The following is a 19,189-nucleotide window of genomic DNA, read 5'->3' as shown; positions in this document are numbered from 1 at the left end:
TTGGTTCCCAGCAACTGGTATTAAGTGACATATTATTAAGAGATACGGTAAGCAGAAGCGTCAGACTCTTTCATTAAGGGCCATATCAGGCTTATGGTTGTCTTCAAAGGGCCATAGAATCCAGGGATGGAGAACCCGTAAATAGGGAGCGCCAACTATGAATGTTTATTTAGTGGTTGGTGCTCCTTAGTTTTGCCCAATTTGTGTCCCCAGTTCTAAGAACTAAGCTCACATCACTTATCTGTCATGCAGGCTGGGGATAATGGGAATTGCAACCCAACAGCACTTGTGACTTTGAGGTTGGGGAAAGGTTAATTGACATTTTAAAATCTGAGACATCGTAGTCACAAGCCTTGTATCTAACTTCAAACCCCACTATCTTGACTAAATAACAAACTGCAACCTTCCAGATGTTTCTGTATCCTAATTCCCATTAGCTCTAGTCATGTCTAATGATGAGGAATATCGCAGTTGTAGTTCAGCATCTGGAGGGCCACCTAAAATGACACGTCCTAAGGCAAGTCTGGCATGATTTAATCAGATTGGCTAGATTTAATCACAGGGGGGTTGCCTTTGCCTGGATACCAGAGGGAACATGTATTCACTTTGATAGCCATCTCATTTATTTAGTTGTCTGTTTTTAACAATACTCTGGTTGGTAACCATCGCTGCATTTTGCTGCAAATAAGAGCTATGTTAAAAACTTACTTCTTTTTAACAGTAAAGTATCTCCCATTTATTTTCAGTAGATAATCTCCAGTTGTAATATGAGCCAGGATGAGGAAAGCACTTGATCCATATTATAAGGAATTACATTTACTTCTGTAATATGTCTTCTTACCATGTATCTAAGGCTTCAAACTTCACAGGTGTTTATTTGTAATCTTTATTATTTCGATTGTCCTCTTCTGTGCTGTTCTAGCTCTATGGGGGATTGGATTGGATTACCCTTGTGGTCTCTTCAAACTATATCCTTTCAGAGATGCAACAGACAAAACTTTACAGAACTTGAAGTGTTTTCACAGATTTGGGATATGCTTTCATTCAGGCATTAGCATTCTGCCATCTTCTCTATGCAGTTGGCCTGACATTTCTGTGTTATTTTTGTTTGTTAGTTTTGGGGATAATTTTTAAAGCCTCTTGTTGTTTTAATGTATCTAGCAAGCCCGAGCTCATTCTATACTTTGGCTTTTCTGATTTACCCCCTACACATGATGGTTGATTTCTGCCTGGGGGAATCCTGTTGGGAGGTGTTAGCCAGTCCTGATCGTTTCATATCTGAAATTCCCCTGTTTTCAGAGTGTTTTCCCCAGGCAGGAATCAGCCAGACTTTGAAGTTGCAAGGCTTTTCAATGCTAATCAAGGTGATTAATTGAAACAGTCACACTTGCCTCCATCATACAAGAGTCCTTTCTCCCACCCTGGACCTTCCACAGGTATATAAACCTCACTTACCTAGTTTCCAACAGACCTCAACAACATCTGAGGATACCTGCCATAGATGTGGGCATAATGTCAGGAGAGAATGCTTCTGAAACATGGCCATACAGTCTGGAGAACTCACAGAATTCAGTGCTTTTAGAAAACAAAAGGAGAGAATGGAATCTCAAGCAAGGAAATATACTGTGCCAATGTCATAAGTGACACAAGCCGGAGACAACCAGTCCTTGCTTTAAGAAGTACAGAATTTTTTTTTATTTCTTCTGTTTTATTGCTGAATAATTCAGCTCTCCAGAAATAACACAGATATGGGAAAATTGCTTCAATTAATGCACAAAACACCATAAATGAGTATAACATCTGAAAGGTTTATGCACTGTGTAATACAAAAACAACAAGGTGTTTTGGTCCTACCTTTTTAACAGCAGCAGTGATAGATTAATGTTCTCTGTCCTGAGATTTTGAATTTCCGGACAATCAACTCGGCCAATTTATCCAAAGTTCTTTCAATTCTATCTGCAATAAGTCATTAATTGATTAAAATAAATCAATCTTTTTAATAACGTAAAGTTAATATTATTTGACAACTGTAATCTGACAAGGCATAACTTCACATAGCAGTAATGTTCAAGTTATTGTTAGTTATGCAGATACGGATTTCTGCCACGTCTCACTCTGCTGAATGAGAAAGAGTCTGGTTTCCCACTTCCCCCACAAAAGTAACTTTTAACTACCTTTATGAAAAACGAATGTAAATAATTATTCTACGAAGTGTAAATACCTTTTGGCAGTATTGGAACAATAACTACTTTGTATAAGTAATTTTTGGAGCTCTGATTAAGATGGAGGTGGGAAACCTGGTTCTTCAGATGCTGTTGGAGTGCAGCTCCCATTATCCTTCACCAATTATTACACCCAACAGTATGTGGAGGGCCATGCGGTCTATTAAGATATATCAGAAGACGCTTCCAGTTATACTTGAACCAATTGTAGACTGTTTCAGTTATTTGAAACCAATTGTAGAATATACTCTCCATCAGGGATGTTTGGATAATAGGTAAAGGTTTTCCCCTGGTGTTAGGTTTAGTTCTGTCCAACTCTGGGGGGTTGGTGCTCATCTCCATTTCTAAGCCGAAGAGCCGGCGTTGTCCATAGACACCTCCTAGGTTATGTGGCTGGCATGACGACCGCCATTACCTTTATGCTGGAGCTGTACCTATTGATCTGCTCACATTTGCATGTTTTCAAATTGCTAGGTTGGCAGAAGCTGGGGCTAACAGCAGGAGCTCACCCTGTTCCCCGGATTTGAACCGCCAACCTTTCGGTCCGCAAGTCAGCGGTTTAATCCGCTGTGCCACCGGGAGCTCCTGGTTTGGATTATATCAACTTATTATTTTTTTTAGTATTGATTGAAAACATTTCTGTTCTGGCCTTTTAATAGAACTTCATTTTTTTTTTGCTGAGTGTTGCTTTTATCTGATTCAATTCTGCTAGTACAGTAGAGTCTCACTTATCCAACATAAACGGACCAGCAGAACGTTGGATAAGCAAAAAATGTTGGGTAATAAGGAGGGATTAAAGAAATGCCTATTACATGTCAAATTACATTATGAATTTACAAATTAAGCACCAAAACATGTATTACAACAAATCGACAGAAAAAGCAGTTCAGTACATGGTAATATTTTGTAATAATTACTGTATTTACGAATTTAACACCAAAACATTGCAATGTATTGAAAACCTTGACTACAAAAACATTGGCTAGCTACTAATAACTACAAATAAATATAGAATTACAGAAAATGAACTTACAGTAACATCATTTTTGGAAATTAATCAATAAAAAGTTCAGTCCTTGCTGCCTAGAGCAACTGCTGTGGATATGAATGGGAGGCAGACTGCGTTGGATAATCTAGAATGTTGGATAAGCAAATGTTGGATAAGTGAGATTCTACTGCTGTAATTGGATGTATTCATGCTACGACAGATTGGTTTGTTTTGATGCTTATGAATAGGACCTTTCAAAACCTATCTAGGTGATGGCTCAGATGTTGACAAGCTGGAATGTGTCCAAGGGAGGGTGACTAAAATGATCAAGGGTCTGGAGAATCTCCTACGAGGATTGACTTAAAGAGCAGAGCATGTTTAGCCTGCAGAAGTGAAGGCTGAGAGGAGACATAGTATAAATATGTGAGGGGAAGTCATAGGGAGGAGGGAGCAGGCTTGTTTTCTGATGCCCTGAAGACTAGGACGTGGAACGATGGCTTCAAATACAGGAAAGGAGATTCCACCTGAACATAAGGAAGACCTTCCTCACTGTGAGAGCTGTTCAGCAGTGGAACTCTGCCCCAAAGAGTGGTGGAGGCTCTTTCTTTGGAGGCTTTTAAGCAGAGGCTGGATGACCATCTGTCAGGTGGTTTGGATACATCTTTCCTGCTTCTTGGCAGGGGGTTGGACTGGATGGCCCACGAGGTCTCGTCCAACTCTAGGATTCTATGATTCTTTAAACTGAAATTACTTAACACGTTTAATCAGAAAAACGTCCACTTAGAACTATGGGAACCTTTTGCCCTGCACTAGTGGTTTCCAATATTTGGTCCTCCAGATGTTTTAGATTTCAGCTTCCAACTTTGGGGCAAGTTGGCTGGGGCTTGAAGTCCAAAACACCTGGAGCATCAGAGTATGGGAGCCACTGGTGCATCCACATGGTAGAAATAATGCAGTTTTATACCACTTTAACTGCCATTGCTCAGTGCTGTGGGATCCTGGGAGGTGTAGTTGTGTGAGGCAGTCTTATGAAACTACAATTCCCACAATTCCATCGCATTAATCCATGGCAGTTAAAGTGTTGTCAAACTGGATTAATTCTACTGTGTAGATGCATCCTAGAGCAGTTGGATCGTGTTATAATTCTGTCACGTGAAAGGACCCATTTTCCAAAGCATATGTGCACACTGTTGAAGCAAAATAATTAAAAATAGTGATTTACAGTAGAGTCTCACTTATCCAAGCTAAACAGGCCGGCAGAAGCTTGGATAAGCAAATATCTTGGATAATAAGGAGGGATTAAGGAAAAGTCTATTAAACATCAAATTAGGTTATGATTTTACAAATTAAGCACCAAAACATCATGTTATACAACAAATTTGACAGAAAAAGTAGTTCAATACGCAGTAATGTTATGTTGTAATTACTGTATTTACGAATTTAGCACCAAAATATCACGATATATTGAAAACATTAACTACAAAAATGGCTTGGATAATCCAGAGGCTTGGATAAGTGATGCTTGTATAAGTGAGACTCTACTGTATTAGTATTAGTATTGTTTCACCCTGGTATGGGGACTCAACAAGAAATACAATGCAAATAACAGCAAGGCACCAAAATATAAAAATATAAAAAAACCATCCACCCACATCATTAAACCATCAAACACCAATGCATGAATGTAGCATTTGAAACTCCTTCCATGTTTGTATATCACCCATAAAGGCACATTCTGTGGGTTGCAGGGAGCAGTGGTGGCGCAATGGGTTAAACCCTTGTACCAGCTGAACTGCTGATCTGACGGTTGCCATTTTGAATCTGAGACATGGTGAGCTTCTGTCCGTCAGCTCTAGCTTGTGGCGACATGAGAGAAGCTTCCCAGCAGGATGGTAACACATCCCCTGGGCAACGTTTCTGTAGATGGCCAATTTTCTCACACCAGAAGCGACTTGCAGTATGTTCTCAAGTTGCTTCTGACACAATAAATCTGTGGGTTTTCATACCACAATTTCTGCTACATACAAATTCCATCATACATAATCCTTTCTTTGATATCAAATATTCTTGGCCTCTCTTTTCTCTGCAAATTCTCTGAGAAAGCAATCGAAAATCTCATTCTATATCCCTGGATGCCTGTAGATCTGATTTCAAGCAGTTGCAGATAATATTAAGAGAGCTCACAAAATGGAGGCTTCGAAGCAATGCCTCAAAATGGCTGCCGCATGAAGGAACAGTCAGGCCCCTTCCACACAGCTGTATAAAATCCACATTGAACTGGATTATATGGCAGTGTGGACTCAGATAATCCAGTTCAAAGCAGATACTGTCGATTATCTGGCTTGATATTCTGGGTTATATGGCTGTGTGAAAGGGCCCGCAAACAAAAATAGAAAATGCAAGCGTTGCTTCCACCATTTTACACAAGGGACACCATTTTATATCATGGAACTTTTGGTATCCATGATACCAAACCTTGGTGGATAAATATCCCTGTACTTTGAATAAGCCAAATGCCAGGTTTTGTGTTTCATTTTGGCCCCTTCCACACAGCTGAATAAAATCCCACATTATCTGCTTTGAACTGGGATATATGGGCAGTGTGGCCTCAGATAACCCAGTTCAAAGCAGATATTGCGGGATTTTCTGCCTTGATATTCTGGGTTATATGGCTGTGTGGAAGGGCCCTTATTTTCTCCCTTCAGCTTTGGGTACAAGAAGGAAAGATTGTTCTTACTGAAAGATTTATTGCTTGTTTCAAAGTAGCCCGTTTTATTTTCTTCTGCAGAATGGTGGTACAAAATCACCTCAAGGCCTTTCCGCACAACCCTATAACCCGGAATATCAAGGCAGAAAATCCCACAATATCTGCTTTGAACTGGCTTATCTGACTCCACACTGCCATATACATATTCCAGTTCAAAGCAGAAAATGTGGGATTTTATTCAGCTGTGTGGGAGGGGCCTAAGATTGCCAAAGTTGAAATCAGAGGGTCACTTTAAGGGCTGTGTAAAGACATGGGATTTCTGCAGGTGTTGCTTATTACCTGGGGAAAACATTTCAGAGATCCCTTCTCTGAAATGTTTTCCCCAATAAAGGAATATCTGTGACAAAAATGAGGTGGCATTCATAGTGAGGAGAGATGACACAAAAGCAGTCTAAGGGCCCTTCCACACAGCCATATAACCCAGATTATCAAGGCAGAATAACCCGCAATATCTGCTTTGAACTGGGATATCTGAGTCCACACTGCCATATATCCCAGGTCAAAGCATATAATGTGGGATTTTATTCAGCTGTGTCGAAGGGGCCTAAGAGTATCATGCAAAGTCTGATTGGATACTATTGATAAGATGTCAAATGTAACCATAACGTAAGTCTTATACTCCAACTTGAACTTGATCTTAGGCGATCGATCCCTCGTAGCCCGAGGATGATGGCTCTCCAAGTGTAGTGTCTTGGTGGTGGGTACATAGGTGGTCCCGGTCAGGGTTGCCTTAATTTATTTATTTATTTATTTATTTACAGCATTTATATTCCGCCCTTCTCACCCCGAAGGGGACTCAGGGCAGATCACATTACACATATAGGCAAACATTCAATGCCTTTTAACATAGAACAAAGACAAACAAACATAGGCTCCGAGCGGGCCTCGAACTCATGACCTCCTGGTCAAAGTGATTCATTGCAGTTAATTGCAGCTGGCTTGCTCTCCCACCTGCGCCACAGTCCAGGCCTTCCTCTTGGCATGTTTCTCCCTTTCGCCCTCCATTCGTGCCTCTTCAAATTCTGCAGCACTGCTGGTCACAGCTGACCTCCAGTTAGAGCACTCAAGGGCCAGGGTTTCCCAGTTCTCGATGTCTGCCACAGTTTTTAAGGTTGGCTTTAAGCCCATCTTTAAATCTCTTTTCCTGTCCACTAACATTATGTTGGAACCCCAGTGGCACAGCAGGTTAAACCACTGAGCTGCTGAACTTGCTGACCAAAAGGTCGCTGGGGAAGCAGGGTGAGCTCCCTCTGTTAGCCCCAGCTTCTACCAACCTAGCAGTTCGAAAACATGCAAATATGAATAGATCAATAGGTACCGCTCCGGCTGGAAGGTAACATGTCCCCAGAGTCACGAATAGACTTAATGTCCGGTGAAAATCTTTACCTTTACCTAACATTACATTTCCCTTCTTGATTTGGGAGTATAGCAACTGCTTTGGGAGATGGTGATGTGGATGATCCAGCAGAGTTGATGGCGAATGAGCATCGCTTCAATGCTGGTGGTCTTTGCTTCTTCCAGCACGCTGACATTTGTCCGCCCGTCTTCCCAAGAGATTTGCAAGATTTTTCGGTGGCAATGCTGATGGAATCTTTCTAGGAGTTGAGCGTGATGTCTGTAGACAGTCCATGTTTCATAGGCATATAACAGGGATGGGAGGCCAATAGCTTTACAAGGAAACATCTTGGTATCCCTATGGATGTCCTCAGACACTCTCTGCTTCATTTGGAAGAATGCTGCACTCGCAGAGCTCAGGCGGTGTTGCATTTCAGTGTCTATGTTGACTTTTGTGGAGAGGTGGTTGCTAAAGTAGCGGAAATGGTCAACATTTTCTAATGTTACACCATTAAGCTGAATTCCTGGCTTTGCAGAGGGATTGGCTGGTGATTGCTGGAAGAGCACTTTGGTTTTCTCCATGTTCAATGAGAGGCCAAGCTTCTCGTATGCTTCTGTAAAGGTGTTTAGAGTGGCTTGTAGGGTTTCTTCTGAATGCGCACAGATTCTAACTACAGAGGCAGAAGAAGAAATTGAAAGATCTTATGTTGGAGTTTAGGAAGAAGCTGATTGCACATCAAAATAAGGCTTGTAATTACTGTAATTGTAGGTGATAGGAATGTAGTGGTTATCCCTGGCTGTTTAAGGCCCATCTACACTGCTGTATAATGCAGTTTGAAACTGCATTATATGGTCATTATAGACTCATACAGTGCAGTTTAACTGCTGTCAATGAATCTATCCTGACCACACATAATGCAACGTGGAGTTTAGTGCAATAACACTATGTAACAAAATTTTAAACATTTTCTGTTCCTGGTTTTAAAGTGTTATTTCCTGTTTGACTGTGCAATACTTACTTTGAAAACAGTTGTTATACTCCAGGAACTTCGTTTTTGTGGCTGTTACAAATTTTGTTGAATTGGTGTAGACTCTTATGAGATATTAATTGAAAAGCTATAGCAAGATGTGCTGCAGGATATCCCACAGAAATAAAGTTTTTGCAGTTTAATAAACCTTTCCCCATGTTTTTATGATAGAACCAATTAGGAAATGACATTTATAACCCAGGAACAAAAATCGTGTTACACAGTGTAATTCAGTGATAGGGGGAGCATTCAAAAGCTGAGAATCCCAAATACCTTTCCCGAAATCAAATAGCCATAGATATTCATAGGATTGGAAGAAGCCCCATAGAGACACCCCCCTATGCAATACAGGAAATCCAGCTAAGCATTCCTTATTTTTCAGCAACTAAGTAGGCAAAAACTGAGACATTTTACTGTTACTTACCACTTTCTCTTACTTACGCTATTGAGAGCTGATGTCATGTAGTACTTTGTCAGAATGTGCTCCGAAAACCAGGATTCAAAACCCCACTTGGCCATTAAACCCACTCGGTGACCTTCGCCAAGTCATGGTCTTTCAGCCTCAGGGTCATTATAAGTTTCTAATTATGAGTTATTAGTAATTAGAATTCTAATTTTTGTACATATGCATATATATATGTAGAGAGAGAAAGAAGGGTAGCATGGTGTAGTGTAGGCATGGGCCAACTTTGGCCTTCCAGGTGTTTTGGACTTCAACTCCCACAATGCCTAACAGTCACCAGGCTGTTAGGAACTGTGGGAGTTAAAATCCAAAACACCTAGAGAGCCAAAGTTGGCCCATGCCCGGTACAGTGGCTTGGGTATTGTACTATGACATTGGAGATCAGGGTTCAAATCCCTGCTTGATTATGGAAATCCACTGGGTGAACTTGGGCAAGTCACACTATCTCAGCCTCAGAGGAGGGCAAAGATAATCCTCTTTTGAATATATCTCGTCACAACAACCAGGGCTACCATTAATTGGAACTGACTTGATGGCAGAGAACAATAATATATTTGTGTATATAGATCTACCTCTTTTTTCTTCCAGAACCTCCATGTAAGTATTATATTGTCCTCCTTCTCTACTCCTCTAAACACCTTTGTGGAGTTGTTTATGTCGGGATAGATATAAAATAGCTCACAATCAACAATTGATCTCTCATGGGAAACAGTTGAGTATCTTTAGAAAACAACAGAACAAAATAGTTTGGGAGTGCCTAGAATTACTTCTGCAGTCAAGCATTGCATCCTCCTAGAATCAAAGAGTTAGAAGAGACCTCGTGGGCAATCCAGTCCAACCTCCTGCCAAGAAGCAGGAAAATCGCATTCAAAGCACCCCTTACAGATGGCTATCCAGCCTCTGTTTAAAAGCCTTCAAAGAAGGAGCCTCCACCACACTCCTAGGCAGAGAGTTCCACTGCTGAACAGCTTTCACAATTGGGAAGTTCTTCCTAATGTTCAGGTGGAATTTCCTTTCCTGTAGTTTGAAGCCATTGGTCTGCATCCTAATCTCCAGGGCAGCAGAAAACGAGCTTGCTCCCTCCTCTCTATGACTTCCCCTCACATCTTTATTCATGTCTCCTCTCAGCCTTCTCTTCTGCAGGCTAAACATGCCCAGCTCATTAAGCCACTCCTCAAAGAACTTGTTCTCTAAAGTTTTGCACAGATTTACGGATGCCTTTTTTTTTTGCAGTTTGCAAATGCTCAGATAAAAAAATAGCAAAAAAATACCCTGGATTTTGTCATTTAGTAGCAAGGGCAGAAGAGACTGATCATCTCTGAATTTTCATTCTTAAATTACATTGATTGAAAGGAAAGGGGCGCATCTATACTTGGAATGGCTATAGCTCAATGCTTTGGAACCATGCGAGTTTTAGTTCTGCAAGGCCTTTAGCCTTTGCTGACAAAAAGTGTCTCATCAAACTGTATCCCCCAAGATTCCACAGCATTGAGCCCTGGCTGTTAAAGTGATATCAAACTGCATTAAATATACAATGTAGATGCACTGACGGTGTATTGAGTTGCCAGGTCTCTCTCTATGGAAGGCATGGGCAAACCTTGGCCCTCCAGGTGTTTTGGATTTCAACTCCCACAATTCCTAACAGCCTGCAGGCTGTCCAAAACACCTGGAGGGCCCAGGTTTGCCCATGCCTGCTCTATAGTCTCCTGGGGGCGAAAAATTAAGGGAAAAAACACCACTTTTGAAAGGTGGGTCCCTTTCCCCCCCTGCATTATTCTTTTCCTCCTGATTGGATTCCTAGAGCAAGTGTATAAGCGAGAGAAACCCTTCTCTTGTTGATTTCCCGCCCACTGGAAAGCACAGGAGCCTTTCAGGTAGAAAAGATGGCCCTATAAGGTGGCCACCAGGGGAGCTCAGGTGGTAAGGAAGACGATTTTTGGCCTCCGGGGTCAGATGCTGCTCTTTGCAAAGCCTGGCTGGTGAGTGGAGAGGTGGACTTGGAAGCAAAGCGCCTTCTCTGTAGCTCTGTCTGATTAGAAACGAAAGTGGAAGCCCATCCCTCTCTCTCAGGTAAGGAAAAAATTCAGGAGTAGGAAAGGCTAACAGTCCTTCTTCCCACAGTTGAAAATACTGAAGGCAGAGCTCGTTCCCAAATCCATCCAATTCCCCTTTGGGTGTAAGGAAGGAAATGTCTCTGAAGAACCTTTGGAAGAACTTCGATCTCTCTTGAAGCGGGCATTTGTGGGATATAGAAGTCCTCCCAGGGTATGTCTTTGGTTTGATTAAGTACTACAGTAGAGTCTCACTTATCCAAGACTCGCTTATCCAACGTTCTGGATTATCCAATGCATTTTTGTAAATGTAGATTGGCTCCCTCTCTACCTTCCTTTATGTGTTTTAAATGCAATTTTTTATCCTGTATTTTTGTTTTAATTGATATATTGTATTACTGTTTTATCTTTTTATAGTGTGATTTGTATTATGTTGCCTATATTTTGTCCTATGGTCTTTGGGCCTCTGCCCCATGTAAGCCGCCCCGAGTCCCCGCGGGGAGATGGTGGTGGGGTATAAATAAAGGTTTTTTAATTATTATTATTATTATTATTATTAATGTTTTCAATATATCGTGATATTTTGGTGCTAAATTCGTAAATACAGCAATTACAACATAACATTACTGTGTATTGAACTACTTTTTCTGTCAAATTTGTTGTATAACATGTTTTGGTGCTTAGTTTGTAAAATCATAACCTAATTTGATGTTTAATAGGCTTTTCCTTAATCCCTACTTATTATCCAAGATATTCACTTATCTAAGGTTCTGCCGGCCCGTTCAGCTTGGATAAGTGAGACTCTTATTATTATTACTGTATTTGTAAGGTGGAGAAGCATGGTTTTAATAATTAAATATAATGGTACAACTAATAATAATTGTATGTGTTACTTGCTTCTTCTTCACAAGGCCCCTTCCACAGAGCTGAATGGAATCCCACATTATCTGCTTTGAACTAGAATATATGGCAGTGTGGACTCCGATAACCCAGTTAAAAGCAGATATTGTGAGATTTTCTGCTTTGATACTCTGGGTTATATGACTGTAGAAGAACCCTAAATTCTATTATATACAATGGTGTAGTGAAATAGCAAAATCAAGATGTTTAAAAAAAAAAGAGAGCAAGAAACCTCATGCTGGGCCAGGAAATGCTGGGTAAAAACCACCTATGTAACGGAGGCCTAGGGGTTAAACATGAGTCAAGGAAATACCAATGATAAGGGGGAACTCAAAATTATGACTTATATGAGATAAGACAAAATGAATTAAATTATAAATCTCAGACTTTATAGGATCCTGATTTGCCATTGTGCCTTAAGACTGTGATAAGCTAACAAAGCAACTTCTGCTGGAAGACACACCTTGGTCCCTTCCACAGATCTGAAAAAAAAATCCACATCTGAAAAAAAAAATCCCACATCTGCTTTGAACTGAGATATATGGCAGTGTGGACTCAGATAACTCAGGACCCTTCCACACAGCCATATAACCCAGAATATCAAGGCAGAAAATCCCACAATATCTGCTTTGAACTGGATTATCGGAGTCCACACTGCCATATATTCCAGTTCAAAGCAGAACATGTTAGATTTTATTCAACTGTGTGGAAAGGGCCCAAGTTCAAAGCAGATATTGTGAGATTTTCTGCCTTGATATTCTGGGTTATATGGCTGTGTGGAAGGGCAACTAGTTGTCCAATTGTGCCAGGTGTGAGCCTGCAGGCCTAGCCACAAGGTATAACACATTTTTAAATACATATTTTCAAACCATTGATAGTTGAATCTGGATAAACAGGACTGGCTGTATGTCAGTTTGTCAGCGACCTTACATGATGTTTGTTGCCCATGAAATAAATACATCGATATACGGTAAATTTTGTTACCTGCCTCTTCTCAGTAGTCGAGGCAGGGTACAACATCATTAGAATACATAGAGAAAATAAAAGATGATAAAATACATATATTCCAAAACATAAAAATACTAATACTGTGAGAAAACCAGGTTTTTACCAGGAGAGGTTCTTGTTGAACTAGAAAAAAAGGAGGGGATTCTGAGTGTTGTCCAAAAGAGTACTTTTTCCAAGCTAGATACCCTTCGGAAACTATGATGTGAATCTGCTTCAAGGCTTGTGATTATGATAGCGATAGTTGAATGTGAGTGATAGATAATAAACATGAATAAACTTTAATTGCTTGGAAGGAAGTCTGAAGCCTAAATTCTGAAATGTTGCCTTTCTTGCTCCTCAACAGGTTGCAGAACACGTATCCTCTACGTCTTGTTTGACTCGGAATCTTCCTAAATTACTTCTGGAAGATGGGAGATGGCTGTTGTAGATCTGGCTCAAGTAAGGGTGGTGTAGGGAGGGTGGCTGGGAGTGATTTCCTATGGTGGTAGGTGTGATGTAGGACAAAAAAAAGAGATAGAGTTCAGAAAGGTTACTTTTTGGGCAAGAACTCTTAGAATTGCCTGTTGGCTGGAGATCTCTGCGAATAGTAGTCCAGGAAAGTAACAAACTCAAGGAAATGTAGAGGGAAAATTACCAGCTGCCCTCACCACTTTTAATTGCAGTGTGTGGTGGTCTTCTTGTGAAAGGCACATATTTCTTAGCGTGGTCCAAATACAGTAGACTCTCAGGGCCCTTCCACACAGACATATAACCCAGAATATCAAGGCTGAAAATCAGTATCTGCTTTGAACTGTGTTATCTGAGTCCATATTTCCATATATTCCAGTTCAAAGCAGAAAATGTAGGATTTTATTCAGCTGTGTGGAAGGGGCCTCAATAGACCAGAATCAAGCAACCAAAACTCTCAAGCAACCAGCAGAAAAGCAAAGAAATGATACTTTTACATTCAAATTAAAATAAAATCTATTTTAATAATACAAGAAAATTAGTTTTTATACAGTAAAACTGTTACATTAAATTTGTCCTTATTTGACTTAATTTGCTTTTAATTACTGTATTTCAGTAATGCTGTCAAGTCAGTACAGAGTTTATAGTCAGTTCGGCCTATTTTAATAGTAACTCTCAAGCAACCAGCAATCTAGCATCTGCAAATACTCATGGTACTGGTTAACGGAGAGTCTACAATACATAAAAAAGTTTGATCCCCATATCTGCAGGAATGGTGCAGAGACATTTTCATTTATCCACTTCTGACAAAATATGGCTTTTCTAGGTTCTACTGCACAACATTATCGTATACTTGGGCCAGAGGTCCTTCAGTTCAATAGGGTTCACTATCACTGTAACCACATGATATCTAGGGACACATAGGTCATATTGTATGTCCATCATTTTGGGGGCATAAAATAAAAGTAGCAGTTGTATAAAGTAATGTTCTCAAGGTATCATTGGATCTTTGCCTTTGTTGTAGCTGCCTAATGAATTTATTTTATTATCACATTTTAATTAACCCAGGAACAGGAATCATATTGCCCTTTGTAAGTTGTTGGGCTGTACATCCCAGGGGCCTTCAAGCCAAGCAGCTTCTAGAGAACCCGGAGATTCCCAACCTACTTTTTAAGGAGGTCTGCCTCCTCCTAGCCATTCTGTTTTCATAATAAATCCATACTGGCACAACTAAGCTTTCTGGGTTTTGTAGCTGCATCTTGCAGCTCAGGTGGCATTTGAAAATGGGGATTTCCTAGCACTAGTGAAATGTTTCCCAAACTTTAGTCTTCCAGGTGTTTTTGACTCCCAATGCCTAATTATTGACAAATGCCGCTGAGGCCTCTGGAAATTGAAATCAAAAATATCTGGAGGACTAGAGTTTGGGAATCACTGCTTAATGTGTAAAGTATATTCATCACATCTATATGCCATTATTGGATTCCTGCGAACTTGGGGACACAGCATAGGTCTATTTCTGTTCCTGCAAGACCCTGAAAATGTGTAAATTTCCTATTAACAGGCCATCAGTGGGCTGTTATGGAGTCTGTCACATTCCAGGGATTGCAAATTATCTGGACTTGCTTTTTCAGACCTTTGGCTAGGCATATTTATGGGGTATTGTTTGGGAGCCACTACTGCAATCTTCCTTTCCCTCCCCCAAAACCACTGTTCTCAGCTTCATATAAGACATCCACTTTTGGACATCAGATGAGTGCAGAAAAGGGATAAGAAATTAGCTTGGAGAAGTGTGTTTATGGCACATTCATAATTTTTGAATCTTTAACTATCAAGCATCTCATAATGAAAATCAAAAATTCGAACATAATACAATGAATAAATTGTAATTTTCTCCTATATTTTTGCAAGCAGCCTAAAGTACCTCTCACAACCCACTATGTGACCCTGGATCCAGTCACACACTCTCAGCCTGACCTACTACATGGGGTTGTTGTGAGGATAAAGCAAGGAACAACAGTTGTCTTGTAAATACTACCTTGGGATCATTGGGTGAAAGATTGGGTGTAGTAAATGCAAGAAATGAATTTCTGGCGGTTCACCCTCCTGTAGCCATTTGCCTCATCACCCAGCACACTGGCCTTGAGCTGTCTCTTTGGTAAGCTAGAGAATTTGGTAATATCCCTGCCTTTATTAGCTGATTGTTGACAAACCACAACCTTGAAATTAGGCAGTTGTTTCTCTTGGCATGCCCCACGCTTTGTTTTTAATAGTAGTTTAGTGATGTCCTTGAGAAACGTTCTAGAAAATGTGCAAGGATCTAGTCAAGCTAATATCTTTTCTGTCTGCTAACTGGCAACTTAAAATGGTCTTGTACATTTTATATTACCACACAATTTGTTATCCAACTCCCCACCCCAATTTTTCCAAGGGAGAGGAGAACAAAACCATTCTGGGAAATAGTTTATAAAATGTGATTGAGGTAAAATAGTGATCAGTCCTGGAGAGTCTGCAGGCAATTGCAGTATATTGGCAAGTATTTCTTGGATGTCTAGCTAGTTGTGGAAGGAATGTGCAGTTTACCAAATGATTTTGGACTGCGATTCCTAATATTCCTCATAATTGCAGGAGCTGTGGCTTCTGGAATTTGCAGTTAAACATCTGGATGACTACATTATTGCTGTCCCTAATTTATAGCAGCAACAGGCTGACGGACCCTCCTCATTACTACTGAAATGAACACAATTGAGAGGTGATAGGTAAACAGAAATGCATTTTTGTGACAAGACTATGACTGTGCAGGACAGGAGTTTGGATTAGATGGCTCATGTGGTCTCTTTCAACTGTGATTCTATGGTTTTGCTTAATTTTTGGCACTTTACAAATGAAACAAATGCTTTAATGCTACAGGTATGTCTTTTTTCTAAACGCTGACGGATGGATTTTAAGGTTCTTGTTTTAAAAAACCCAAATGGAAGTAGACCCTGCAAGCTCCAAGCATGTTGAGAGTTTTAAATGTTACTTTGGGGAATTACACCTCCCAAAATCCCCATCTTGTATGGCATGTATTGGCTTGAGGATTCTACAACTTGTATGCTTAAAAGTAACTTTCCCATTTTCCGATTTTTGCCTTCCCCATACAAAGAATATCCATCTGCTGAATAATTCTAATAATCTAATTTTAATCTGAAGCAATTAGCATAAATGTAAATGTAAATAGCATGAAAAAAATATCATATGAATTCTGAAGATCCAATATCAGTTGATGCTTATTAGTTAAAAGGATCTAGTCAAGCTCCTCTTTGCCTGCCTACTAACAGGTAACCTACAAATGGGCTTGCAAATTTTATGTTACCACAATATTTGTTATCTAGAATTCTGAAATTCCTTGAGACAGAACCAAACCTAAAATAAGACAATCATGTTGAGTTATTATATGGAGAGTTATCTCTCTCTCTCACACACACACACACACACACACACACACACACACACACACGCATACTCACTTGAATTACTCATTTTGTCTTTGTGGCATGGATGTGTGTGCACACACAAATAACTCAAACAGAATAAACAGAATAAAAGAGAATTCCTTTTGCAGTAGAACCTCCATTTTTGTGGCAATTAGGGGCACAGGATTCCCATAAAATGGGAAAATGTGAATAAAACAGTATTTTTTAATCTGAGAAAACACCTCTCAGAATGTCTGGATCCTCTGGTGCAAATCTATAGTCAACTTCCAGTAGAATTTAATGATAGACTCGTGTTAGATATCATCAATGAAATCTTTCAATTGGGAAATGTACAGCCTGACCTCTGCATCTCGCTTTCCCCTTGTGAAGCAAAGTTAATAGAAAAGAAGAGTCTTGGAGATGCAGAAGATCGCAAATCACCAAGTGTCTCAGAACCTCTCCAGAATCCAAGGTTGCTGGACTGAAGCAATATAGCCAATGATGAAAAAATGTGATGGGGCTGCTACCCACAAATATTTGAAGAACTACAAATTCCATTTCCCTGGTCTTATACATGGAAGATAGGGTGAATTTCTTGCCTCACCAGGGGGTTGGATTACATTATCTCTGTTATCCAGGAATTCAATCATCCATAGGTTGAAAAATGTTTTGTTTAAATCCCAAAAGTGTGCCTTGATTTTGTATATAATGGAACTTGAGCATCCATGGATTTTGGTATCCACAAGAGTCCTGGAACCAAACTTCAACAAATACCAAGGGTCCAATTCCCCCCATCCTTTCCCAAAAAAATTTCTAGTTTCCTTGAGAAGCACAGAGCGGTTAGCATAATCTCCACATATTAATACATCTTTAATGCTACTCCTTCATTATGTCTTGAGAGCTGGGATTTTAAAGTAGGTGTGAAGTTTTAGGTAGAGTTCCTGCATGTTGTGGGTACTATTGAAACCTCAGCAGCAGTGTCTCGAAAATTGGCAAGTCTGCAGGTGAGTATTGTGCCAGATAGGAAAGAAAAATACAGATCACAAGTGGGATTTGCTACTTTGCCACTGAAGGTTTTTCATTGTACATCAAAGAATAGATGATGTCTAGGCAGTTATTATTATTTACATATTAAGCATAAGATTAGAGGGAAGTCATAGTCCCACTTTATTGTGCCTTTGTCAGACCTCACCTGGAATGCTTTGTCCAGTTCCGGGCACTCCAATTCAAGATGGATTCGGAGAAGCTGGAACATGTCCAAAAAAGGACAACCAAAATTATAAAAAACTTTGAAGCCAAGCTCTATGAGAAGCAATTTGGGAAGCTAGATATGTTTATGAAAGCTGGAAAAAAGCAGGCTGAGAGGTGACAAGTGTCAACCTAGAAGCTTTTCGGAATTAAGCCACACAATAAAGTTCACTGGAAACAAAGTCTTTATTTTCCCTTCTCGCCAGAGTCCAAAAGTCAGTTCTAACTAACTTCCCCCTCCCCTCCCCTGGTCAGAATGTGCTCCTACAGTTTCTACTTTCAATTCCCAAAATTCAGACTACATTTTCAATTCTCAAAACACCACCAGATGCTCTTACTTAGGTAACATCCCCCATCTCTCCCAAGCTCCCCCCTTTTGCCAACATGGCCTTCATGGCAGGATGAACGGAGCCCAAGGCTCCGTGACAACGAGAGAGCAGTGTTTTAAATATTTGAAAGGATGTAACATTGAGGAGGGGGCTAGCTTGTTTTCTGCTGCTGTAGATACCAGGTCATGGAGCAATGGATTCAAATTGCAGGCAAAGAGATTCCACCTAAACATTAGGAAGAGTTTTCTGACAGTAAAAGCTGTTCGGCACTTGAATATGCTTCCTTGGGGTGCTGTGGAGTGTTTTTCTCTAGAGGTTTTTAAGCAGAAGCTAGATGGCTACCTGTCAGGAGTGCTTTGATTATGTGTTCTTGCATGGTAGAAGGGATGGACTGTATGGTCTTTGTGGTCTCTTCCAGCTCTATGATTCTATAATACACAAAGTACTTTGAAACCAGAACCCCAGTGGCGCAGCAGGTTAAACCGCTGAGCTGCTGCACTTGCTGAGCAGAAGGTTGGCGGTTCGAATCCAGGAAGTGGAATGAACTCCCTCTATTAGCCCCAGCTTCTGCTAACCTAGCAGTTTGAAAACATTCAAATGTGAGTAGATCAATAGGTACCGCTTCTGTGAGAAGGTAACGGTGCTCCATGCAGTCATGCCGGCCACATGATCTAGGAGGTGTCTACAGACAGTGCCGGCTCTTCGGCTTAGAAATGGAGATGAGCATCAACCCCCAGAGTTGGCACAACTAGACTTAATGTCAGGTGAAACCTTTACCTAATTTTGAAACAACTTTGAACGCTTCAGAAATTAAAGGGAGAAAGGATATATAAACATCTTTCTTATATCAATTTTAATACTGTATATGTCTTGAGACAGAAGTTGTAATTAGTCCTGTTTTATAGATTCATTGATCTAATTTCAGTCCTCTTAAATCAACTGACACCTGGT

General features: G+C 40.3%; 1 protein-coding gene across 2 annotated transcripts in view; it reads left to right on the top strand.

Moving 5' to 3' along the window:
* Positions 1-9,143: 9,143 nt before the first annotated feature.
* LOC103278006 (zinc finger protein 420) overlaps positions 9,144-19,189 on the top strand; it is a 29,084-nt gene continuing 19,038 nt past the window's right edge. The window contains exons 1-2 of one of the 2 annotated variants that reach the window (XM_008105523.3): positions 9,144-10,873; positions 13,106-13,200. In XM_008105523.3, the coding sequence (XP_008103730.2) occupies positions 13,177-13,200 (24 nt within the window). In that variant the 5' untranslated portion in view covers positions 9,144-10,873; positions 13,106-13,176. Of the gene's footprint in view, positions 11,069-13,105; positions 13,201-19,189 lie in introns of both variants that reach the window. The other variant, XM_016991703.2, reaches the window with a different exon arrangement.

The sequence above is a fragment of the Anolis carolinensis genome, chromosome 2, assembly GCF_035594765.1.
Source record: "Anolis carolinensis isolate JA03-04 chromosome 2, rAnoCar3.1.pri, whole genome shotgun sequence".
Classification (NCBI taxonomy): Eukaryota; Metazoa; Chordata; class Lepidosauria; order Squamata; family Dactyloidae; genus Anolis; species Anolis carolinensis.
This window is presented reverse-complemented; position numbering and strand designations above follow the sequence as displayed.